This window comes from Pistacia vera, unplaced genomic scaffold (genome assembly GCF_008641045.1).
Source record: "Pistacia vera cultivar Batoury unplaced genomic scaffold, PisVer_v2 Contig227, whole genome shotgun sequence".
In the NCBI taxonomy this organism is placed as follows: Eukaryota; Viridiplantae; Streptophyta; class Magnoliopsida; order Sapindales; family Anacardiaceae; genus Pistacia; species Pistacia vera.
Window position 1 is genome coordinate 1,399,040 of NW_022196032.1, and position 27,733 is coordinate 1,426,772.

General features: G+C 33.5%; 3 protein-coding genes across 3 annotated transcripts; 1 reads left to right on the forward strand and 2 right to left on the reverse strand.

The window, feature by feature from the left end:
* The first annotated feature begins 1,640 nt into the window (after positions 1-1,640).
* On the forward strand, positions 1,641-6,855 carry LOC116131001 (probable leucine-rich repeat receptor-like protein kinase At5g49770). Its single transcript, XM_031416667.1, has 19 exons — positions 1,641-1,979; positions 2,216-2,336; positions 2,422-2,493; positions 2,600-2,674; positions 2,759-2,830; positions 2,918-3,079; positions 3,175-3,249; positions 3,334-3,405; positions 3,513-3,584; positions 3,664-3,732; positions 3,832-3,906; positions 4,008-4,079; positions 4,172-4,309; positions 4,403-4,875; positions 4,965-5,117; positions 5,206-5,345; positions 5,426-5,645; positions 5,752-5,987; positions 6,074-6,855. The coding sequence occupies exons 1-19, from the start codon at positions 1,853-1,855 to the stop codon at positions 6,581-6,583; spliced, it is 2,934 nt and encodes a 977-aa protein (XP_031272527.1). The 5' UTR covers positions 1,641-1,852; the 3' UTR covers positions 6,584-6,855.
* Positions 6,856-8,454: 1,599 nt separating this feature from the next.
* Positions 8,455-10,116, reverse strand: LOC116130957 (universal stress protein A-like protein). The gene is made up of 4 exons (XM_031416632.1): positions 9,861-10,116; positions 9,125-9,228; positions 8,904-9,022; positions 8,455-8,545 (listed from the first exon to the last, which is right to left on the reverse strand). Exons 1-4 carry the CDS (start codon positions 10,114-10,116, stop codon positions 8,455-8,457), a joined length of 570 nt encoding a protein of 189 aa, XP_031272492.1.
* A 15,721-nt stretch (positions 10,117-25,837) lies between these two features.
* On the reverse strand, positions 25,838-27,487 carry LOC116130959 (universal stress protein A-like protein). Its single transcript, XM_031416633.1, has 4 exons — positions 27,232-27,487; positions 26,492-26,598; positions 26,268-26,386; positions 25,838-25,928 (listed from the first exon to the last, which is right to left on the reverse strand). Exons 1-4 carry the CDS (start codon positions 27,485-27,487, stop codon positions 25,838-25,840), a joined length of 573 nt encoding a protein of 190 aa, XP_031272493.1.
* Positions 27,488-27,733: the final 246 nt, after the last annotated feature.

Sequence of the window (27,733 nt, forward strand, 5' to 3'; positions counted from 1 at the left end):
AAAAGTACTTATACAAAATGGGTGAACCTTTTAATTATGGGGTCACTATAATTTCTAACCAAATTAATTTGATCATCTCTTATCTTTTTTACTCGACAATAATCTAAAACGACTACAATACTACTTACGATCTATATGTACATGATAATGTTATCACTAGTAACTATTAATAACCAAACCTTCCAATTATGGGGTCTTTACAAATTCTAACCAAATAAATTAGATCATCTCTTATCATTTTGACCCGAAAATCTAAAACGATTGTAATACTACTTACGATCTATACGGAAATGATAATGTTATCATCTCGTGCTCGAAAAGTGTTTTTGTGGTCAATAGATGTTAAATTCACAAAGAAAAACTAGTAAACCAACTACTTGATGTGTCTCTCAATTTTCTAGAGTTAGGTAATAAGAATATCCAATTTGAAATAAAGAACTTTTGCCCTTCACATAGAACAATGAGGGAAAAAAAAAAAATACCCAAAGGAATCTTTTTGAAGTAGTGTGGAATAACATGTTATATTTGTCTTTGGCTTGTGCTAGCCTCCCAATCTCAATTGGTGAAGTAATTGTTGGAAAAAAAATAAGGCAAAGTAGGACCCTTTTACAACTACTTTCCAACTATCTTGATGGGGAATTGCTTAGTGGGAAATTATTAATTATTATGAGTATGATGATGATGATGAAGGTTGAAGAAAGTAAAGCATTCTTTAAACATACTCACTCATGTTCATTGGACACTTTAAAAGAGTGATTCTAACTAGTATTCATAATGAACACAAAATTAAAAAAAAAAAAAATCTATGATGTGGGTCTGTCAAATTAAACATAGATTTATAACATGATATATGAAATTAGTAATATATTATAAATAGTAAATTTGTGATAGGGGATATAAGAGTGGCTAATAATATCAAATATTAAATACTCTTGGGTGGTCGAATGGGGTGATAGAGACTATTAGGTTTATTATTTAAGCGGTTTTGAGTTCGACTCTCCTCAGTTATTAATAGGGGTAGCTCGATTCTCTTTGGTTTTTGTAGAGATTAGTTAAGGTACGCATAAGCTGGGTCGGACACTCCCAATCACCAAAAAAATAATATCAAATATTGAAAACTACATTTAAAACAATATCCAAAAATGAAAACAGAGAAAATGCATTCATTATCTTTCCGTATAAAGCTAATAAAATAAGAGAATGAAAACAAAATATTTTATGATCTTTGCCTTATATATGGATCAAACATACTCTCCAAAACATATTTCCTCTGTTTTGGAATTTTAAAAACGAAAATGATTAGTGAACAAGTAGCACGCGGTTTCTGATTAATAAAATTGGAGAAGAACACACCCTTAATCAATATAAGAACACATAAAATATTATAATGTTTACATTTTTTCCATTATTTATATTTGAGCTGGAAACCAGCCATAGGAAAATCCTTCGTAATATATATGCAATGCAAGCTAAGAGAAAACTTGTATTAAAAAAAAAGGCTTAATATTTATATATATATATATATATAAATCTCCATTGTTTTGGCAGGCAGGCGGAGGATCCATCAAGTGTAGCTATAGCATTTGGTTAATCATAATTGTTTGTTTTTGTTTGAAAGAGACTTTGTTTAGAGGGAACATTACCTTTATAACTAGAGACATAAACAAAGTGATTGAAGATGTGAACAAAACGCTATGATGATGACCTTGGCCAGTAGTGGAGATGGTTAGATTGACTTCCAAGACAAGGGAAATCAATTCTATAACCAAAACAGGACATACCCTTTTCATATTTTTGTGTGAAACTTTCTTTCTTTGTTTCTTCAATGGTGCTTGAATGATCATCTTTTAATATGCCAAATTTCAGTCAAGCTCTCTCAGCCATGGCACCCTTTTGCAGATTCTTGCTCTTCGTAGTCTTCGTCGCTTTGATTAGCTTCAAAGCTCAGTTTGTTTCTTGTGTTACTGACTCTAATGATGGTAATGTGATTTGCAACTTGTAGTGTTTGATTTGTACGAGTATTTTGAGTCATTTGTGCATATTTGATTGTATACTTTGCTGGATTGGCTGAATGGTGGTGTTTAGTCGGTTTATGAATAAAGTAGTGTTAGAAATGGCAAAAGCAATGCCAAATTTAATGAACATATTGCATATGTATACGAACTGTTCTTGAGAAGATATATAATATTGACTGTAAGATTATGTGGTGGTGCAGCTGCGGCGCTCCAATCGTTGAAGGATTCATGGCAAAATATACCTCCAAGCTGGAAAAACTCAGATGACCCTTGTGGAGCCTGGGACGGAGTTAAGTGTATCGATTCAAGGGTGACTCAATTGTGAGTAAGATCTGGTTTCTATTACTTTCTCTTCAACTTGACAATTGAAGCAAAGCTCATTGGCCTTTGTACATTATGTTTTCAGGGGATTATCAACCATGGGCCTGGCAGGGAAACTGAGTGGAGACATTGGAGGGCTTACAGAATTGAAATCCTTGTCAGTTTCCTTCTCTTATTTTCTTGAAAGTTTGTTGATTTACTGCATATTTCATTGTTGCTAGCTCTCACATGGTAATTGAAGTTATGCATCTATTTGATCTCAGGGACCTGTCATTTAACAAAGACCTAACAGGTTCGCTCTCTCCGCGGATAGGAGATCTCCTGAATCTGAATATTCTGTAAGATCCTATTGCCTCACGTGCTAATCTGTTCTTCTGTTTTGTATGATTTGATGAAATATGTTTTTGTTTGCCATCTTTCAGAATCTTAGCCGGCTGCAGTTTCACCGGTGACATTCCTGATGAAATAGGCAATTTGGGAGAGCTTTCTTTCTTGTAAGAATAGCTTTAACAGTTTAACAACATCACAAACTGGCGAGTTTTCTGTATGTTCACTTTGCTAAAAACTAGACTCATTTCCAGGGCTCTGAACTCGAACAACTTCAGCGGTACAGTTCCTCCTTCTTTAGGTAAACTCTCCAATCTTTACTGGCTCGACTTGGCAGACAATCAGTTGACAGGATCAATCCCAGTTTCGACACCCAACTCTCCAGGATTGGATCAGCTTAAAAATGCTAAACACTTGTGAGTACTTTTTGTTTCCAGTTCCACAAAAAAAAAACTGTCTTTAAAGAAGCTAAGCTTATTAACAAACAATAACTTCATTCTGTGATTTGCAGCCATTTTAACAAGAACCAGCTTTCCGGAACCATTTCCCCTCAACTTTTCAGCTCTGACATGGAACTGATACATGTGTAAGTCGATATCCACCCTGCATCGCTCGGTTAGATTATAAAAAGAAAAGTAGACGGTTGACGAAAGCGTTCTTCCATTTTCAGATTATTTGATGGAAATCAACTTACCGGGACCATCCCCAGCACATTAGGACTTGTTCAGACTCTTGAGGTTCTGTGAGTAAAAACCTCCTCATATTCATCTTTCTATTCATTTTCACACTGTGATTTCGGTCAGCATCTCATCGAATTCGTTTAACTGAAACTTTCTTAATCTGCAACAGCCGGCTTGATAGAAATGATCTCTCAGGAGAGGTACCGTCAAGTCTCAATAACCTTTCAAGCGTCAATGAATTGTAAGTCTTTGATCTTCAAGAAGATGTGAAATTTTTAATACGAAAGTTTGCTGGTTAATCAATTTTCTTCCTCTTTCAGGAATTTAGCTCACAACAATCTAACAGGCCCTATTCCAAACTTCGGTCAACTGAATTCCCTCAATTATGTGTGAGTTAAAGACACAAAACTTACCATTTTCAGTTGATTTCTCACAAAAAAAATATTTTTCTCGTGGAGAATTTCTCTGATCAATGGCTTACCTTTCAGGGATCTTAGCAACAATTCTTTTGATCCATCAGAAGCTCCACTTTGGTTCTCAACCTTAACATCACTCACCACTTTGTAAGTCTTCTGTCAATCTCAGATTAAAATTCTGAAAATCACTTCCCTCAAAAGCACTTTCAAATCTCATTCTGGAGCTCTATATTCTATATTCTATTCAGGATTGTCGAACATGGGTCACTTCAAGGGACTGTTCCACAGAAAATCTTCAGTTTTCAGCAAATACAACAAGTGTAAGTTTTTATTAAGACCAGCAGAAGTTTCCAAATGATTTTGGGAAATAGAAAGCTATGAATCTTAATTTAGTTCTTATACTTTTTCGCAGGAAACTGAGGAACAACTCTTTTAATGACACATTGAACCTAGGAGACACCATTGGTCCAGATTTGCAGCTTGTTGATTTTCAGAACAACAAAATCTCTAAACTAACAGTGGATTCAGGATATAAAAACTATACATTAATGTAAGACATTTTGTAAGCTTTAAGTTTCATCGAGTGATAATGTGTTTATCCATTGCATCATTCTTACTTGTCGATCGATGTTATTCTCTTCAGACTTGTAGGGAATCCTGTATGCTCCTCAGATCTCTCAAATATGAACTACTGCCAGGTTCAGCAACAAACTGCAAAACCATATTCGACCAGCCTGGCTAATTGTGGAGGCAGATCATGTCCGCCAGATCAGAGGCTCAGCCCTCAGAGCTGTGAATGTGCCTATCCATTTGAAGGGACAATGTATTTCAGAGGACCCTCCTTTAGGGAATTGTCCAATGTGAGCCTGTTTCATGAATTAGAGATGAGCATGTGGGTGAAAATGGAGCTCAATCCTGGTTCAGTCTTTCTTCAGAATCCCTTCTTCAATACCGATGACTACCTTCAAGTGCAGCTTGCACTCTTTCCGTCTACCGGAAAGTACTTTAACAGGTCAGAAATTCAGAGGATAGGATTTCAGTTCAGTAATCAAACCTACAAGCCTCCCAAGGAGTTCGGTCCCTACTATTTCATCGCCAATCCTTATCCTTTTCCAGGTAACTAACTGCTTCTCTCTATTCAGTGTAAAATTAGTACTACGTCATAGAATGATGAACTGACTAGACAAACAACAAATATGTTTCAGAGTCACATAAAGGAGCTTCTCTTAGCACTGGTGTGATCGCTGGCATAGCAAGTGGAGGTGCCCTTCTGGTTCTAGGCCTTCTGGGAATCGGGATATACGCTTTCCTGCAAAAGAAACGTGCAGAAAGAGCCATCGGAATGAGTAAACCATTTGGTAATTCATCTTCTGTCAAATCAGTATGTTTCTAGTTGAGCAACATGAGAAAGTTTTAGTCATATCGGTTATATTCTTTGCTCTGCAGCATCCTGGGCACCCAGTGGCAAAGACAGTGGAGGTGCACCACAGTTGAAGGGAGCAAGATGGTTCTCTTATGATGAACTTAAAAAATGCACCAGTAATTTCTCCGAAAGCAATGAGATAGGGTCCGGAGGCTACGGCAAGGTAAATGATTTTTGCTCTATTTTCTACTCCCTGAAGAGGATCTAAAAAGCTGCTAAGTGATGTTGTTATGTGCCCTCCAGGTCTATAGAGGAATGCTTTCTGATGGACAAGTAGTGGCAATCAAAAGAGCTCAGCAAGGATCAATGCAGGGAGGGCTTGAGTTCAAGACTGAAATCGAATTGCTTTCGCGCGTTCATCATAAGAATCTCGTTGGCCTTGTCGGTTTCTGTTTCGAACAAGGAGAACAGATGCTAGTTTATGAATTTCTCCCCAATGGAACTCTTAGGGAAAGCTTGTCAGGTACTAGACCTTCTCTTGAACTAGAAAACAGACAGTTCAATATTTCACGAAAAAATAAGTTTTTGACATTGATCATGCTAAAGAGAATTCATTTCTACATTTCCAGGGAGATCCGGCATTCATCTTGATTGGAAACGAAGACTTCGCATCGCTCTTGGCTCAGCGAGAGGACTGGCTTACCTACATGAGCTTGCAAATCCTCCTATCATCCACAGAGATATCAAGTCCACCAATATTCTGTTGGATGAAAATTTAACAGCTAAGGTTGCAGATTTCGGCTTGTCTAAGCTTGTATCAGACAGTGCAAAAGGACATGTTTCAACTCAAGTTAAAGGCACACTGGTAAGTATACAAAATCCAAATCTTTTGTTGGGTTTTATAGGTTTTTATTTGACTCGTATTGATGTCAAAATGGTGTCCGGTTACAGGGTTATCTCGATCCTGAATATTACATGACTCAACAGCTAACTGAGAAGAGTGATGTGTATAGTTTTGGAGTGGTTATGCTAGAACTTGTATCGGCTAGGCAACCGATAGAGAAGGGAAAGTACATTGTCCGTGAAGTTCGAATGATGATGGATAAGAGTGATGAAGAGCATTATGGATTGAAGGAGATAATGGATCCAACCATTAGAAACACAGGACTTATAGGTTTTAGAAGGTTTCTGGATTTGGCAATGCAATGTGTTGAAGAATCAGCTGCAGATCGTCCGACGATGAGTGAGGTGGTTAAGGCAATCGAAACCCTTTTACAGAATGATGGATTGAACACAAACTCAACTTCAGCATCATCATCTGCAACAGATTTTAACTCTACAAAAGGTGTTATTAGACAAATTTATGGCGAAAACTTGCCGAAAAAGGATGTCAATGACAGTGATCATGCCTTTGATTACAGTGGCGGATATACACTTTCTGCAAAAGTTGAACCCAAGTAACACACAAGTCTCAAGCTGATCTTCCTCTTTTCATTTAATTTTTTATCTTTAGATATTTTGTCTTCGTTACGAAAATGTTGTATGTTTACATTGATTGTTTTTCCAGAGCAACAAGTTCTGTCGCTGTTAGATATCAAATCAAATTCATATAGTTTACTCAATCCTGTCATGCTAAAGTTAGGATTATTTAGCGAAAAGAGTGACTTGTTAATTGTCTCAGATTGTGACTATGCTTAGAAGAAGAAAGAGAATAAGACTATATTATTTTTCTATTCTTTGCATTGAGCTATAGGATGAGAGTTGTTTTCTGGTGTTCAAATTCAATACAGGAAAGCTCCAAGGACTCGTTCCAACAAGCCATTTCAACTTCTCGCGGTTAAAGCTAAAACAACAACAGCATCTCGCTGTCTCACGCTGTCTATATGTGTTGCCTAAGATGACGGCTTTAGGCTTTTCTCACTAAAAAGATTCGGTCTTCAATATGTCAAGTGTATGTGTAATTGATTCAATACGTCAAGTATGTGCATCGATTCAATCACAACACGTCATGTGTCAAACATGCACGTACATAGTAATTGGATACATTCGCGAGCACACAATATAATAGGATAGGTGCACATCAAACATGTATGTGTGTTATATGATTAAACAAACATACATCCTTCAAAATAGAATATACTGTGTCGTAATCGAATAGACACACATCCTTTGGATTACCCAGAACTTTCCAACATTTGGTTAGAAAGTTATTGAATATGACCAAATCACTCCTAAGAACTAGTCTTGCAGGAGCTTGTCATTGCCAGCTTATTTCCCTTTTGTATTACCACCTAATATCACAGAAATGCCAAATGGATCATCATGCATAGGACAGACAATATGGTCAACAGCTCCACTTCTGACCAGGTTAATTTAAGCTCTCAAATCCATTTGATCTATTCAAAATCCTTTTGTTTAGATCCACAAATGACACCTCAACTTCCACTACAATATCTTTGTTTGACCTTATTATGAAAAAAATTAGTTGTCTTTCGATACAGACTAGACTTAGCTGCTGCACGCTCTCTTTATTGAGCACTTGAGCCAATTAAATTGAACCGGCCTCATTGCAACTAGAAAATAATTCCATAGCACGACTTTTTCAAACACCTTTTCAGGTTTTTTTGAAAAATTAAGGAGCTCCAATTTGACCCTTTTGCTCCTAACTCAATAACTTAAAGCTTTTAAATGAAATGATTATGTTTTATGGGCGTAAGATGCTTACATTGCATTAGTTATGGATGTTACAATTTTGTCCGAGTCTACTGTATTCGGATTTAATTTGGTCTGATAAATATTACTTGTGAAAAACATATATAATGTTTTCTTCTTTTGTTAACTGAAGTTTTTGGACTAATTCACACGTACTTCGACTAATTCAAGGGAAGTTATCCCATAACAATCCACCGCTATAACCCCTTAAGTAAATCATGAGCAAAAGTACTTACCTTTGCACCCAACCGAGGATCAAACCTGAGATTGTGAGTTAAAGCTATGCACTGTCCCTTTGGTTTGCTCTTACCGTTGAGCTACCCATGGATGAGTAATAGTTTGACCTTTACCTATCAAGTGAACCTTTATTGGTCGAGTGACGTCGTTAACATTGAGTACCATTTTTCCGGAAATCAGATATTCTTTTGCAGTTGCTGAGTTCATACACGCATAAAAGTATGATGTAAATTAAACTATCTTAACCCACAAAAGATTTCATTAAGATTCTGAACCATCTATTATTACAGAAATGGAGCTCACACATAGCTACATTGCACAAATAAAACACAAATATATATATATTCCTTTCTTCATATCTAAAACACTTAAAGATATCGCCATTACTTGCTTCGTTCCTTTGGCGGCTTCACAATAGTGATAGGGCATATAGCATGATGCGCGCAATAGTCGCTTACACTGCCCAGAAATGCTCTGCAAATAATAGGAAATAAATTTTTAACTACTGCAATTGCATTTGAATCGATCAAGATGTTTTAGTTCAATTTGGACCAACTCATTAGTGTGCTTCCAGTTATTGATCATACATCTTACGATAATACTAGGTCCACAATTTTCTCTCACAACTCTAACGTGACAGTTCGTTATTGGTTAGCTCGCAAATGGATAGACGGTATCCATGCAAACAGGCAGACCTAGTTTATGAGCTGGCCAATGACGAGCTGCTATGTTAGAGGTCGTGAGATTGAGTTATGGACCTAACATTACTCTACATGTTAATGACTATGCGAATGTGATGGATCATACTTATAATACAAAAGTAATCAGTTACCTTTTAATCTTGCCGAGGCCGCGGCTTCCGAGAACAAGAAGATCAATGTGCATTTGTTCTGCCGCTTGACAAATCATGTCCTTTGGATCTCCATTAAGAATCAGAGTTTCTGCTTTCACCTGCACCAAGTTACATGTAACTAAATACCTAGAAATTGTTGTTCTTGTAACGAATCTACTAATTTATACTTAGCTTTTATGCATAAATAAGTGATTAATTACCAGCTTATCTTTGCACATTTGTAGTGCGCGAGAGAGTAGAGCTGCAGAATTTTCTTCCTGGGCTGTCCTCACAGAGTCCACCATTGAAGGTGTTGCATAAAATGCTGCTAACAAATTCTTATATTTAGCAAAAAATTTACAACAACCAAAATCAAAATCTACTCGGGCCTTCCTAAAGGGTTTGATTATGTTATTGGATTGTAACATTATTAGATTAGAATGTACACCATATGTTAAGATTTCAATTCAACAATAACCATACCGGCATAGCTCATTATTCGAGCTAGCTTGGCCTCAAAAGTAATAACCATACTACTTATTTATGAAGAAATCTACTTACCCACCCCTAGGTGGATGGGTGAGGTAATAGAAACTCTTGGGTGTATTACTCAAGAAATCTTGAATTTGATTCCCTCAAGAATAGCTACTAAAAGGTTTATGCGGTCGTTAAATGTAGAACCCCAGGTGCATTACTCAAAAAGTTTTAAGTTTGATTTTCTCCTGTTAAATTTAGAACCTCTAGCGATTTACACATTTTCTTAGCAATACATTGTAATTTTCTTTAGCTCAAAAAATTTTTTTTTTTTTTTTTCAGTTTAACATAATAGAAAATCAACAAAATCAAAGTTAAAATCCAGAAAACTAGCTTCTTAGGGTCCTAGCAAGTTTTAATTTTTAGTGGATTCAGATTTTATGTCCATACTTGAGAATATTCGTGCTGTAATTAATTACTCACTTGCACCACCGGGACCAGCGGGGAAGACGAAGTGCTGAAAAGGATGTTGAACATGAACCAGAGAGAGTTTGTAGCCATCGGAGCCATCCTGGCTCGCTTCCGGAGCTATACAATAAAGATTATCGAGACTCCATTTCAGTGCGTAAAAGCTCTCTTCACTATCGTCAATTCCCACCATCACCTTCAGTTTCTTCTTCTTCTCCGGCTGCATTATCGCTTCCGACGTCTCTGCTGCAGCTATACTCGTCGTCTCCATTGATGATCAGTGTCAGTTGTCTGAATCAACCATGGATTTGTTTGAAGTTGATCTTCTTTATATAAAGAGAGTCAGAGAGATAGAGGCAGACGGATATGGATAGTGATTCAAAATTTTGGATTTTTGCTGGAGTCACGTGGAAGTTTGTAGTGACAGATATGAAATTTCTGCTGGACATTTGGCTTCCATGCATGCAAATGAAAAGTTCCAGTTGCCACATCATGAAATTTCGGAGTTGATTCTTTTTAGTCTGTGTGATTTCACTTTTATTTTAAGGACAAATGTTTCAAATACTGAACTTGTGGTCTTATATTAGGAGTAAACGACATATTCCCATCCAAAGTTTGACGAAATCTCAAGTTAGTACCATAGGTTTCATTTATCCCAGATTCTCACCCTTAAAGTGATGGAAAAACGTTTGATGTAATGGTAAATGGGTAAATTGGTCATTTTACATGGGCGGCGCATGTTAGCAGACCACTGCCTGTAACAGTCCTCCGGTGCACATTAGTAGCCGGCGTTCCCGATGTTTTTCGCTCTTTTTCCAGCGATTCTTTCACCCAAAATCACCCTTGTCACCACCATTTGACTCCTCGCATCCTTCCCTACAAAACCCTTAACCTTTCCAGCCACGGCAGCTCACCGTTTGTCATCCACCACTTCATCGAAAAACGGCCGATGAACACGAACTCTCGGCCAGCGAATGACGACGAAACAGTTGATGGGGACATAGGAGTTTTATAGATTTGGAGACGGTGGTTGCATTGGTGGTGTCCAATTGGATTTTCGTCCCCGAAATCGACCGAAATCCGGTGAAGAACACCGAAACCCTAAGCCTAACGGCGCCGACGATTGGAGGGGCAAATGAGTCGGGAACCAGAGGGGTTTTGGACAATGGACTATGGGGAAGGTGATGGAGGTGACTAGGGGGTTCGACGTCGTTGGAAATAGCCTAGATCGAGCTGTTTCCGACGAGGGTGTGTAGTGATCGAGGGTGTTTTTGATATAATTTGAAAATAAAATGGTAAGTTTATAATTCTATTAATTTAGGGGTTAAAACATAATTTATTAATTTAGGGTTAAGGGCATTATGGTAATTGCACCCTCTAAATCCTAAAAATTCATAACACTGTTATTTTAAGGGTGGCAATTTGGAATAAATGAAACCTATGACACTAACTTAGGATTTCGTCAAACCTTGGGTGGCAATATGTCGTTTACTCCTTATATTAGTCCTTTGACTCAATAAAAGGTTAATCCACTATTAAATTTATATTAAAATATCAAACATATCCTCTTTTAAAGTTATTAAAATTTTACTAAACATTGATATAAAAATGAATTTTTCAAGAAATTAGTAATAAAATTATGTAGTATAGACATAGTATAGATGGGCATTTAAGTCATTTCACCAAATAAAGTTTAAGGCAAAAGTAAAGAGTTGTGAAGTGTCCTATAATTGTGAGTTTATGAAAGAAAAAAAAAGTGTCCTCCAATTTTCATTTCTCAAAAATGTCCTTTCGAATTGTGAGTTTCTTAAAGTTACTCCGGATGATCATATCCCTTTTGCAACAATTATGCATCTCATACCCATTTTTTTGTGGAAGTTGATTTCATGATATCTTCTTAATTATATGACGACGGATTTAGTGAATTAACCTATCAAATTAGCTACCACATAAGTTGGGATACAAACCTAACTTTTTCATATATAGCATTACTCTTTTTGCAAATGAGAAAATATATGGTATTATATTTGTTATCGTATCAACAGTACTGCAAATAAAACAAATATGAAAATTGATTTATACGTTTGGATTTTAAGGGGATAAAAGGTTTTGATTGCATCGTAGTTAATACAATAGTAAAAATGCAATGGTATATAATGAAAAAGTCTATGATACTATTACTATTCATTGAGTTGTGCTAAGAACGATAACATGATATTTTTATGGCATTGTAGGTTTTTTTTCATATCAACGTTATCATAAGTTAGTGCATGTTTGCTGTGTGAATATTAAATTTAATAATTATTAAGAGCATCTCTAATGATGCTTTTTATTTTGAAGAGCATTTTTCATATAAATAAAAAGCATCTTCGTTAATTTTTAAATATAAAGAATACATTTTTTATTCAAATCCAATAGACTCTTTAAATTTAATAAAGATGCTTTTTATTTTTAAGAAAGAGACTTAATGAGAGAGAGAATTAATAAATAAAATATATATGAACTTGTAGTTTATTAATTAAAATTAGGATAGAGAGTGAAATTTGACTCTCTAAATGTGGAGAGCCAAACTCACTCTGTAATTTATATTTGAAAGATAAAGAGTATGTTGGACTCTTGTTTTTATGGATAGACTCTTTATAATAAAGAGTTTAGGTCATATAAAGAGTCATTTGGAGATGCTCTAACTACATTTAAACATAGTATAAAGATAACTGATTAGGTATACCTTAAGAAAGAGGCTAAGGTACGAGAGTACACGAACACATAAATGTTAAATTTAGACAATGGCAAATTATGTTAAATATAAAAATGAATGGGAGATAATAAATTTATACGTAGCACAAACAAGCGGTAGGGGAATTTTTGTTACTTTAGAAACTTTAAACGGTTTTTTGTAATTGTATCATTGCTTAGGGGATTAATGAAGAAAACATAATCCAATCCCTTGTATAGCCCTACATCCAAAACGTAATAAAGGGTGCATATTATTAATATATTATCTTTTTGTATTTTATGCGGGAGTTGATATCATTTCTCATATTATTATAATAATAAAAAGAATATTATTAAGTTAATATATAAACGTATAGTTATTCTTTACCTAACTTTTCTACCTTTTTAATTAAAAAAAAAAAAAGGGAAAAAGAAAAAGGATGTATTTGTTTGTCAAAAAGTGGAATAAAGTTGTGTCTACATTTGAATTTTATAAAAGTTTTTATTTTATTCAAAGAACTAGAAATATCCAAATCTCAATATATATATATATATAAAACTGAATACTCATATGGGTTGATCGACACATAACATATTTTGTCTTGGCACATTGAATTGACATTTATTGCTCCATCTATAATTATTAATTAATTAAAAAAAGGGATCTACATTAATAATTAATAATAATAATAATATGTGCATTGTATTAGCATTTTAAAGGTCTAACCATAATGACACATTGGATTTATAATTGCCATGTGGTTGAATTTTATTGATGATGATATAGACAATACTAATTGTTGCATTGGTATTCCAAAGTCTAAATAAATATACATAAAGATTGGATTACATAGGTGCATTGCATTGGTTGTATTAATGATTAATAATAATACTAATTATGTAGATGCATTGCATTGGTATTCTAAAGATCTAACTATAATGATATCTTGGATTTGTGATTGTCATGTGGTTGAATTTTATTGGTGATGATGTATACAATATTAATTATGCATTGGTATTCCAAAGTCTAAATAAATAGACATAAAGATTGGATTACATAGATGCATTGCATTGGTAGTAAAAACATACTCGTTTATTAATAATTATATTGGTGCATTGTATTAACATTGCAAACATTTCTTCGTATTCAATTCGTATTTAATTGTGTTAGCATTCGAAAGGTCTAAATAAAGGGTTATAAAATGGCTTATGTTCAGTTGTGTATTATCGCAATATGTTAGTTGGTGTTAATAATACGTTTGGTATTTTGTTAATTGTTTATAGGTCATGTTAGTTTGTATCAATAATACGTCTATTCTTCATGATTTTGTTAATCGATGATTTTTTTTATTTATTTATGTTTTTGTTGTTGTTTACATGTCAAAGATTCATGAATTGGCATGGAATAAAGAAATAATGTCCGATTGACATTGTCAAATGAGTTGTTATTTTGATTCGTTCTTCTGAACTGTAAGTATATCTTCTAACTATTTTAATACGAAATTGTAAGTATATCTCCTAACTATATTAACAATTATTATTTGGTTGAATGATTGGTTTTGTTCGGTCAATCTATTTGAATGATTAATTTTGTTAGTCCTATCGAATGGTAACTGTATTCCTTAACAATTTTAATACGAAGATTAATTAACTTTTGTTGATTTCATTTTCAGGTAATAGTTGTTATATGAATGAATAATTGTTCCTTAACAATCTTAACATAAAGATCAATTAAATTTTGTTATGTTTGTTTTCAAGGAAATGTTTATGTACTTTACTAAGATTAAATCGAGGATGATCCTGTTGTCAGCTGAACTGTGAGTATGTGTCATATGACCTATATTAGTAGAAACTGTTCATTTGTGTTAAATATGTTTTCCATAAAAACATTCGTGTATTTTAATTTGGTATATGAATGACTAATTGTTTATGTCCTGCTAATGTATGAGTATATATGTTAAATGAATTAATTTTGGTTGATTCTGTTTTCCAATTAATAGGTGTTATTTAAAATATTTCTTATCAGTCCTAATATAATAATCTCTTAAATCTGGGTCAAGTAAATCATTTATTTTATCATCACACGTATTTTGGTTTCCACTAAATAATTAATAGTAAATTGACCATAATTTGCTCAATAAAAATCCAATTGATGTAAGGATTGAATATTTAGAAACTAGACAGACAATGCTTTAATTTGATATATTATATGCTTAATTTGGATAATTGTAGCCCCACTTACGAACCATTCCTTTCATCATCACATACATTTCGGCTTTCACTGAACAGTTAGTAGTAAATTGACCATAACTTGCTCAATAAAAATCCAATTAATGAGAGGTTGCATCTTTAGAAACTAGACAGGCAGAGATTTAAATTGATATATTATATGCTTAATTTGGATAATTGTAGCCACACTTCCAAACCATTCATTTTATCATCACACACATTTTGGTTTCCACTGAATAGTCATTAGTAAATTGGCCACAACTTGCTCAATAAAACTCCAATTGATAAGAGGTTTGAATCTTTAGAAACTAGACAGATAGATTTTAATTTGATATATATACGCTTAATTTGGATAATTGTAGCCTGTAACGCCCCACTTGAGATACGTAGCAATTGTTTATGGTATGGCCTAAAGGGTTACTGAATTGCTCATAAATGAGTTTATGTTTTGGGTTTGGTTGAGTGTTTACCCTGGAATTGATCAAGACTTGGCGGATTTTGGAGTTGCAGCCTTCGCTGGGGCAAGGAAAAAGCTTCGCCGCGGCGACGTCGGATCTGCATTTACAATGTCGTGGGGAGTAAAATGCAAGGAAATTTCATGGAGAATAGTGTAAAATGGGGGTGAGTTTGTAAAGAATTAAAGGATAAAGGTGGAAATTTCAAGAAAGAGTAAGGGCAAAATGGGAAAGAGTGTATATTATATGAGCTAATAAGAGTTTAGTTCTCTAAACCCCTTCATTTCACCCATTTCTACCGCCTCTTCATCCCTCATTTTCTCTCAATTCCTCACTCAATCTTCCAAGGGATTTTTGAGAGTTTTGAGTTGGAATTTGACAAAGAATTGATCCTAAGCAAGAAGAGGTAAGAATCTCTACTCTAGATATGAGTTTTATTTATGTAAGGGCTAAGTTCTTACTAAGTTTATGCTTAGGAAATAAGGGAAAGCTAAAGTCCAACAAGAGTAGAGAGTTTTAGTGGAGACTACTCAAGTATGAGGTAAGTAAATCCAACTCAAGCTAAAGTTTAAGAAATTCTTGAGTAGGGATTTATTTATGCATGTATATATGATGCTTGTTGAGAAATTGACTAGAGGTATATGTCTACTTGTTGAGAACTTGAGTTGAGATGAGTAGCTATTTTGTGGTTGTTGGATACACTTCATGTATAAGAAGTGTTTTAATGTGTATTGAGAAATAGAAATTGAGATGAAGTTTGAGAGATGTTGTGTAAACCTATTTAGAAGTGCTTTCCTTGACAGGGATTATGATTATATGAGGGAGTTTTCTCCCATTTTGGATGGCTAGAGAATGAAGTAGCGTAGTAATTATAGTAGAGTTTTTGTATGTACATGAGTTGTTTGATGAAATGCCTAAGTGAAAACATGTTACCAAACTGCCCTGTCACAGCTGTGAAATTCTGAGTGATTTTTGAGCATCTTACAGATTGAACTGGGTTTAGACCAAAATATAAAAGTTATAGCCCTGTCTCTAAGCTTTAAAACGAGACAAAAATTGTAGTAATCCGATGTGAATAACTCAAGTTATGTCTTTTTGAGTGTGACCTGCGCAGAACGACTATCTTTGATGCAACATTGCATATTGGCATTTCCTAAGTGCATTATTGAGCATGAGCCATCCATGTGCATTAATTGTGTATTGAGAAGTAGCTTAAGAAAGAGTAGAGAACTTTGTGAATAGACGACTCTAAGAGTTAAGCTATACTATGAGTACTAGCTTGAGGAAGAGATGAATATTAGCTTGAGCAAGAGTAGAGAATTTTGAGTAGTAGAGAATTTTGAGTATAAGCTATCCTATGAGTAATAGTTTGAGTGAGAAAGAGTAGAGAATGTTGAGAATAGCAACTCTAAGAGTAAAGAGAATGAGAACACTATAATAGTAAAGAGAAAGAGAAATTGAGCACTAGCGAATAAAAGAGAGAAAAGTGCTACAGAAGATAATAAAGTAGGTTGTGCGATGGGAAACCCGTGAGTGATGAGTAAAGTCACGAGAGTGGGTGCTTTGTGATCCCCAGCCGTGCCTCCAGTAAGATGGAGCTGTGACATTCAGAGAGAGAGAGAATACACTCACGTGGCCAAGGGTTCCGAATCCATGCATGACCGAGTCCGATCGGCAGAGAATGAGTAGAAGTCACGAAGAGTCGGATGAGAACCCAGACGTGCCTCCAGTAAGATGAGGCCGTGACATGCAAGTGAGGAAGAATGAGCAAACATGAGAAAGAATAAAGAGAGACAATGAGTAGGGTTACGAAGAGTGGGATGAGTACCCAGTCGTGTCTCCGGTAAGATGAGGCCATAACCTACAACAGAAAGTTAACAGAAAAGAGTTATGAGAAAGAGAGACAAAAAGAGAATCAGTAGAAGTCACATAGAATGGGAGAAGTCCCGGCCGTGCCTCCGGTAAGATGGCGCCGTGACATTCAAAGAGCGAGTTAGTAGAAATGAATTATGAGAAATGAGAATGAGATAATAGAGAGAATTAAAGAATTAGAAAGCTTGAGAAAGAATGAGATAGAAAGAGAGAGTATGAGAAAGAATGAGAGAGTTTGAGCTAGTAAGAATAGAGAGTAGAAGAAAGAAATATGCAGTTCTTTTGTATTAATTGCATGTATAGCTTATACAGGCATGCACCATGATTTTCCTTCATGGTGAGTATGATGAGAATAAGAAAGAGAACCATGATTTTCCTTCATGGTGAGTATGATGAGAATAAGAGAGAACCATGATTTTCCTTCATGGTGAGTATGATGAGAATAAGAGAGAACCATGATTTTCCTTCATGGTGAGTATGATGAGAATAAGAGAGAACCATGATTTTCCTTCATGGTGAGTAAGAATAAGAGAAGGAGAAAAGAGAATAAGAACACAAGGAAGAAGAATAAAAAGAGCAGAACAGAGTTAAAGGAGAATAAAAGTACTAGAAAGAAAGAGAAAAACAGTGAGAATTAGAAATAGAAGAACAGTAAAGTAAGGAAAGAATCAAAGTGAGTTGTGGGGACAGGTATTAGAGGATTTACTTACTGAGTATTATTGTGCTCACCCCACTGTTCTTCCCTGTTTTGCAGGAATTAGGAGCAGCGGTCGGATGGACGTCAAGGAGCGGAGAGTATTGGCACTACTATCCACCAGTTATAATATTTTGTATTAAGTAGAAAGTTTTTAATACATAGTATTTTGTATTTGTAAAGAATTATATTTTATGAGTAAAGAAAAATTTGAGCCCACTATCTTTCATACGCTATGTATTATCTATAATTTACATAGTATGTATTATAAGAATAGTAGTAGAGAGGAGGTGTTACATAGCCCCACTGCCAAACCATTCTTTTTATCATTACACAAATTTCGATTTCCACTAACACTTAGTAGGAAATTGACTATACATAACTTGCTCAGTAAAACTTCAATTGATGAGATGTTTGAATCTTTAGAAACAAGACATACAGGGCTTTAATTTGGTATATTATACGCTTAATTAAATAACTGTAGCCCCACTGCCGAACCATTCCTTTTATCATCACACATATTTCAGTTTTCCCTATTTCTCGATTTTCGCTGAATAATCAATAGTAAATTGGCCATAACTTACTCAATAAAAATTCAATTGATGAGCGGTTTGAATCTTTGGAAACTAGAAAGATCGACCTTTAATTTGATATATTATACCATGGATTTGGATAACTATAGATCTACGACCGAACAATTTATTTTATCATCATACACATAAAACCAATTCAATTTTAGTGATGATAAAGGAAAACAAATATTGATATGTAGTTTTAATTGTATTTGTTCTATCTCTTTTTATTGATATTTTTTTATCTTACATACATATATCAAAAACAGGATTTGTATGACAAATATCATCTGATGTTTGTTGTCGAACCATGTAGCTTTAGTAAACCATTTATAATATGTCGAACCATTATTATTATCCTTAAAGGAAAACAAATATTGATATGTAGTTTTAATCGTAATTGTTCTATCTTTTTTTTTTTTTTTTTTTTATATCTCTTTTTGTTACATACATATATCATGAAAATTGTTGAATATAACTAATTTCATTTATTTAACACACGCATTTCGGTTTCCACTAAACAACCAGTAGTAAATTCACCATAACTTACTCAATAAAAATTAAATTGATGAGAGAATTGAATCTTTAGAAACTAGACAGACAGTGCTTTAATTTGATATATTATATGCTTAATTTGGATAACTGTAGCCCCACTGCCGAACCATTCTTTTCATCATCACACACATTTCAACTTCCACTGAATAATTGGTAGTAAATTGACCATAACTTGCTCAATAAAAATCCAATGGATGAATAGTTTGAATCTTTGGAATTTATATATTTATTTATTTTTTTTTATTAAATGCTTAATTTTGATAAATGTAGCCCCACTGCCAAACCATTCCTTTTATCATCATATATATTTTGGTTTCCACTAAATAGTCAGTAGTAAATTGATCATAACTTACTCAATAAAACTCCAATTGAGGAGAGGTTTGAATCTTTATAAACTAGACAGAAAGAGATTTAATTTGGTATATTATACGCTTAATTTGGATAACTGTAGCCCCACTTCCGAACCAATCATTTTATCATCATACACATTTTGGTTTCCACTGAATAGTCAGTAGTAAATTGACCATAACTTGCTCAATAAAACTCCAATTGATGAGAGGTTTGAATCTTAGAAACTAGACGTACATGGCTTTAATTTTTATATTACATGCTTAATTTGGATAATTGTAGCCCCACTGCCGAACCATTCCTTTTATCATCACACATTTTGGTTTCCACTGAATAGTCAGTAGTAAATTGACCATAACTTGCTCAAATAAAACTCCAATTGATGAGAGGTTTGAATATTTAGAAATTAGACAGATAGGTCTTTAATTTGATATATTATACGCTTAATTTGGATAAATTTAGCCCCACTTCCGAACCATTTCTTTTATTATTACACATATTTCAGTTTCCCCTGTTTTTTGATTTCCACTAAACAATTAGTAGTAAATTGGTCATAACTTACTCAATAAAAATCCAATTGATGAGCGGTTTGAATATTTAGAAACTAGAAAGATAGAGCTTTAATTTAATATATTATATGATTAATTTGGATAACTATAGATCTGCAGTCAAACCATTCATTTTATCATCACACACATAAAACCAATTCAATTTTAGTGATTACAAAGGAAAATTAATATTGATATGTAGTTTTAATTGTATTTGTTCTAACTCTTTTTGTTGATATTTTTTTATGTTACATACATATATCGAAAATAGGTTGTTGCTGAATATAACAAATTTTATTTGTATCACAAATATCATCTGATGTTTGTTGTCGAACCATGTAGCTTTAGTAAACCAGTTATAATATGCCGAACCATTATTATTATTTTTAAAGGAAAACAAATATTGATATGTAGTTTTAATTGTAATTGTTCCATATTTTTTTATTTATTTTTTTTATGTTACATACATTTATCATGAAAAGAGGTTGTTATTGAATATAACTAATTTCATTTATTTAACAAATATCAACTGATGTTTGATGTTGAACCATATAGCTTTAATAAATCATTCATTTTATCATCACACACATTTAGGTTTCCACTGAACAATCAGTAGTAAATTGACCATAACTTGCTCAATAAAACTCCAATTGATGAGAGGTTTGAATATTTAGAAACTAGACAGACAGTGCTTTACTTTGATCTATTATATGCTTAATTTGGATAAATGTAGCCCCACTGTCGAATAATTTCTTTTATCATCACATACTTGCTCAATAAAACTCCAATTGATGAGAGGTTTGAATATTTAGAAACTAGACAGACAGTGTTTTAATTTGATATATTATATGCTTAATTTGGATAAATGTGACCCCACTGTCGAATAATTTCTTTTATCATCACATACATTTCAGTTTTCGCTTAATAGTCAATAGTAAATTGACCATAACTTTCTCAATAAAAATCCAATTGATGAGAGGTTTAAATCTTTAGAAACTAGATAGATAGAGCTTAATTTGATATAATATACCCTTAAGTTTGGTAACTGTAGCCCCACTGCTGAATCATTCCTTTTATCATCACACACATTTCGGTTTCCACTGAACAATCAGTAGTAAATTGATCATAACTTGCTCAATAAAACTCTAATTGATAAAAGGTTTAAATATTTAGAAACTAGATATACACAGCTTTAATTTGGTATATTATATACTTAATTTAGATAACTTTAGCCCCATTACTAAACAATTCTTTTTATAATCACACACATTTTAGTTTCCCTTATTTCTCAATTCTTGCTAAATAATTAGTAGTTAATTGGCCATAACTTACCCAATAAAAATTAAATTGATGAGCGGTTTGAATGTTTGGAAACTAGAAAGATGGAGCTTTAGTTTGATATATTATAAGATGAATTTGGATAACTATAGACCTACGACTGAACCATTCATCTTATCATCACACACATAAAACCAATTCAATTTAGTGATAACAAAGGAAAATAAATGTTGATATGTAATTTTAACTGTATTTATTCTATCTCTTTTGATTGATTTTTGGATTGATTTTGTAGTTTGATTTGTGGGCTTTATGGGTTTCACAATTATCGTCTTTCTTTAGGATGTTATCATCAAATGTTTTTTTTTTTTTTTTTTTTGGGTGGTGGTCAATTATAATTGCAGCAAATAAAATTGTATCATAGGACCTTTATCTTCATGGCTTTTTCAATATAAGTCATTTTCTCTTCTTAACAATTAAAATCAGTTTTTTCTTTGGCTGTGTAAGTCTTTTGCTTAAAAGTTCACATTTTTCAACAACGTTTCTCTTTCTCTGATTAATTTATAGACTTATCAGTAATACCTAGTAGATTATCCTGCAATTTTTTTTGCTTTTCTTGACAAAGTTTTAAACTTTGGTTGTGGATTTCAAATGGTAATATATTTGAGAAGAATCAAGATGATATAGACTTTGAGTTCAATTTGTGGATATTTTATTTATTGATTTTTTAATTATCAATTCAATATAAAATGAACTTTAATATAGAAAATATATATTTAAAACACAAAAAAAAATCAATAATAATGTTAAAAAAAAAATAGACATACCCACGCAATGCAACTTGAAAATGAATATAAGTTACAGAAATTACGGAAGGTCAGTATAAATTTTAAGTTTAAATAGTTGATCTTGATAATATTCAGGTGATTTTAAATATTATACACGATTTACTCCGAAATACTGACATCGAATATTAAAGACACATCTGCTAAAATAATATCAATTGTACAAGGTAATGATCCTGAAAATATAATTAGACCATTTAATATTCAGGTAATCTTCTCAAGTTAGATAAATGATTTAATGACATTTACCTATAATTAATATTAATAATTATACAGATACAATTATTAATCTTATCTTAACACAACTTTGTACATATATAATATTTATATTAACTTTAAAATTTGTATAATGTAATAATTATTATGTCTTAATCTAATTAGTTTATTTTGTTAGAATAAATTTATTTCAAAAACATTGAATAAACATATCCGTTCAACATGCAGATTCTATGTCTAGTGTTTTAATAATATAAAACTCATTATATTGCTCTTAAGGAGCAGATTTTAATAAAAAGATAAGAGATAAAAGAAAAAAACCAGAACCTTTTTCAAATGGGCTGGCTGGGCCAAGATTGGATATTGTCCATTTAAATAATTTTTATTTTCTTACTCTAAATTTTTTTCTTTTAATATTGTTTATGTTATATATATAATTCAAAAATTATAACATCACTTTTCAACTTCACCTAATTTTTTTTTTTTTTAATTTTGTAACCAAAGTATTTAGACCAGCTTACACATATGTTGATTAATCATCGGGAGAGACTAGTGCAGCAACTCCCTGCACGATCTCCCATTTAAATCGCAGATACTTAGATGGAGAATCGAATTTGAAACCGTATGTCTATTTACGGCTCCGTTTGGTTCACAATTTTGTGTTTTTGGGTAAAATTTTTTGAAAAAAGTTAAAAAAAAGTTGAATTGTGCGTGTATTACGATGTAGGATTTATAAATTAATAAAATACCCCCTATGTTTTTTTTTTACAAAATACCCCCTATAATAAACATGAAAAGTTAACAAAAACACCCCCAACCCACCCTCAAATACGGACAGCCGGCCACCATCGTCGGAGGGTGACTGGAGTTGCCGTATCGGCTCATGACTGGCTGGATCTTACCAGTCGTGTGCCGATATGGCCTTTTTCAGCCAGATCCATGGTGGATCTGGCCGGCAAAGGCCAGATCTACGACTAGATCTGGCCATTGACCACCAGATCTAGCCGTATTTGCTATTCAACGACAGCCAACAAACGGTCGTCGTTGACCATCAACGACGATCATTTATTGGCCGTCATTACCGACTGGTTACGGCCAAAGATCTGGCCGTCAACTTTGGCCTTAGATCTGGCCTTTTCCAACTAGATCCATCGTGGATCTGGCCGGAAAAGGCTAGATCGGCACACTACCGGCCAGATTCAGCCGGTAGTGCGCCATCTTACTAGATTCTGGCCATTTATCAACAGTGGTTGCCAGAATCTGGTAAATGTGGATTATTGGGGTGTTTTTGTAATTTTTTAAAAAATATTAAAGGGTATTTAATTAAATTAACATATTTAGGGGGTTTAAAAAAAATTGAATACTATTGAATAATATTGTAAGTTTTTGGGTATTTTACTGTTTAACTTTTTTGGGAATACTAAAAGTAGTATTCCCAAAATGTAACCAAACGAACCCTACGGTATCTTCACTTCGCTTTAATCATATATTTGAATCTCTTGTAAACAATGTAACTACAAATTATTACTTTTCATTTTAATAAAATAAATATTTTTATATTATTATACATCATTGGAAATGGAACCCAAAATGCGTGCTAGATGAGCAATGCCACAAAGGAAAATAATAATATAACAAGATAAATATTAATTAAAGTGTAATATCTAAAGATAGAAGACTCTTGTGATAAATAATTAAACAACTTATTTTTTAATATATTAAGAATATAAATAATCATTTTATATTAATTAATTGTAGATTAAATATGTATACAAAAATAGTGAAGCTGTTGATACCCCATCTATTATTTATTAATATTTCATTTAGAAGTTTAAACAATTCATTAGAATATTAGATTAAAATTTTAATATGCAATTTTGTATTTATTGTTTAAATTTTAAGAACATGAAATAGATCATTTCAAACTTTATTAGAAGTCTTTTAAAAAATTTATAAATTTTTATTAAAATATTTATTTATCTAAAACTAAATAATATATTTCAATGCAGATAAGAGTTTGTTAAATCACCTAACCGTTTAAAAATTAGACACAATTTGATAAACATAGAATTAAAACTTTGATCTAAACCGAAAAATTAATATATATTATATAATATATATATATATAATATAATAATATATATAAATTAAAAAAATTATCTCCTAAATTAATAATCTGGACAATATAATAAATAAAAAAAAATAAAAATAAAAGGTAACTGAGTTCGTACTAGGAAAAGAACAAGATGTGTCACGCATGTGACTCCGAGGAGCCACCACGTCATGAGCTCATACTCCAACCTATCTCACAGTTTTACGTGGCACATTCCCATTTGCTAATCGGTCCAGCTCGGTTCCCCAAACAACACTCGGGGCTTTAAAAAATACCGAGTACATCCTTCGTGCAACAAAATCTCTCGCTTTCTCGTTGTTCTCTTCCCTTCTCTCTAAGCCAGTTCTTTCGGGAGTGTTGTGTTAGTGCTATTCTCTGTAATTTTCACTTTCTCTTTTTATTTGTTTATTTATTCGACTTTCAGATTTCGCGATCTGACGGTTCGCATTGTTCCACCCATGACTATGATGACTCCTCCACCGTTAGATGTAAGCATCTTTCTGCTTCTATATCTGCACTTGAATATTTATTGAATTTGAATATATATTTTATATTATTTCTATTGTTTTAGCTGATTTCGTGATTCGCTAGGGTTTATTTTGGTTCACACTGAGTTGAATTTTGAGGAAATTAGGTTTGTGAATCAATGATGATGGATATCTAGGGTTTTGATTTTGTAGCAAGACGAGTAGGAGATGCTTGTGCCGCATTCGGATATAGTGGAGGGACCTCAGCCAATGGAAGGTTTAATATATGATAAATAATTCCATAGCACGACTGTTTCAAACACCTTTTCAGGTTTTTTGATAAATTAAGGAGTTCCAAATTAAGGAGCTCCAATTTGACCCGTTTACTCCTAACTCGATAACTTAAGCTTGAGCTTTTAGATGAAATGATTATGTTTTGTGGGTGTAAGATGCTTACATTGCATTAGTTATGGATGTTACATTTTTGTCCGAGTCTACTATATTTGGATTTAATTTGGTCTTACATGTGAAAAACGTATATAATGTTTTATTTCTTTTATTAACTGGATCAGTTTACGAGCACTTTGACTAACCTCGACTAATTCAGGGCCCTAAACCTCAACTAATCCAAGGGAAGTTATCCTATAACCATCCATTATCATGACCTCTTAGGTAAATCATGGACAAAAGTATTATCTTCTCGTCCAGCAGAGAATCAATCATGAGACTGTGGGTTGAAACCATGCACAACCCACTTGGTTCACCCTTATCGTCAGGCTACCCATGGGTGATAATTTGACCTTTACCCGTCAAGTGATATTGTTGATGTCCTTTATTGGTCGAGTGACGTGTTAACATTGAGTACCATTTTTCCAGAAATCAGATATTCTTTTCTGGCTACTGAGTTCATACATGCATAAAAGTATGATGTAAATTAAACCATCTTAACCCATAAAATATTTTATCATCAAGATGTGAACCATCTATTATTACAGAAATGGAGCTCACACATAGCTATATTGCACAAATAAACACAACTATATATATTCCTTTCTTCATATCTTAAACCCTTAAAGATATTACCACTACTTGCTTCGTTCCTTGGGCGGCTTCACAATAGTGATAGGGCATATGGCATGATGCGCGCAATAGTCGCTTACACTGCCCAGAAATGCTCTGCAAATACGAAATAAATTTTTAACAACTGCAATTACGCAATTGAATCGATCAAGATGTTTTAGCTCAATTTGGACTAACTCATTAGTGTACTTCCAATTATTGATCATACATCTTACAATAATGCTAAGTCCACCATTTTTTCTTACAACCCCATCGTGACAGTTCGTTATTAGTTAGTTTGCAAATGAGCAGACGGTATCTATACAAGTAGGCGAAACCCATTTTATGAGCTGACTAATGGTGAGCTATCACGTCAGAAATTGTGAGATTGAGTTCTGGACTTAGCATTACTCTACATGTTAATGACTTACTTATAATACAAATGTAATTAGTCACCTTTTAATCTTGCCAAGGCCTCGGCTTCCAAGAACAAGAAGATCAATGTGCATTTGTTCTGCAGCTTGACAAATCATGTCCTTTGGATCTCCATTAAGAATCAGAGTTTCTGCTTTCACCTGCACCAAGTTACATGTAACTAATTAACACCTAGAAATTGTTGTTCTTGTAACGAATCTACTAATTTATACTTAGTTTTTATGCATAAATAACTGATTAATTACCAGCTTATCTTTGCACATTTGCAGTGCGCGAGAGAGTAAAGCTGCAGAATTTTCTTCTTGGGCTGTCCTCACAGATTCCACCACTGAAGTTGTTGCATAAAATGCTGCTAACAAGTTCTTATATTAAGCAAAAACTTTGCAACAACCAAAATCAAAGTCTAATCGGACCTTCCTAAAGGGTTTGATTATGTTATCGGATTGTAACATTATTAGATCAGAATATGCACCATATGTTAAGATTTCAATCCAACGATAAACTATACCGACATAGATCATTATTCGAGCAAGCTTAGTCTCAAAAGTAGTAACCATACTACTTATTTATGAAGAAATCTACTTAACCATCCTTGGATGGCCGGATGGGACAATAGAGACTCTTAGTGTATTACTGGGTAAGATAATAAAGACTTTTAGATGTATTACTAAAGATGGATGTATTACTAGAGATGGTCGGTTGCTAATATAGTTGGCGACTGAAGTGGAAAAAAATTCACTACCACCAGGTGGAAAGTTCAGGCTCTTCCTCTACCGATTTACACATTTTCTTAGCAATACATTGTAATTTTCTTTAGCTCAACAAAATATTTTTTTTTTTTCAGTTGAACATAATAGAAAATCAACAAAATCAAAGTTAAAATCTAGAAAACTAGCTTCTTAGGGTCCTAGCAAGTTTTAATTTTTCGTGGATTCAAATTTTATGTCCATACTTGAGAATATTCGTGCTGTTATTAATTACTCACTTGCACCACCAGGACCAGCGGGGAAGACGAAGTGCTGAAAAGGATGTTGAACATGAACCAGAGTGAGTTTGCAGCCATCGGAGCCATCCTGGCTCGCTTCCGGAGCTATACAATAAAGATTATCGAGACTCCATTTCAGTGCGTAAAAGCTCTCTTCACTATCGTCAATTCCCACCATCACCTTCAGTTTCTTCTTCTCCTCTGGTTGCATTATCGCTGCCGACGTCTCTGCAGCGGCTGTACTCGTCGTCTCCATTGATGATCAGTATCAGTTTTCTGAATCAAAAAGTGGTTTGTTTGAAGTTGATCTTCTTTATATAAAGAGAGATAGAGGCAGATGGATATGGATAGTGATTCAAAATTTTGGATTTTTGCTGGAGTCACGTGGAAGTTTGTCGTGACAGATATGAAATTTCTGCTGGACATTTGGCTTCCATGCATGCAAATGAAAAGTTCCAGTTGCCACAAGCAATCAATACCACATCATGAAATTTCAGAGTTG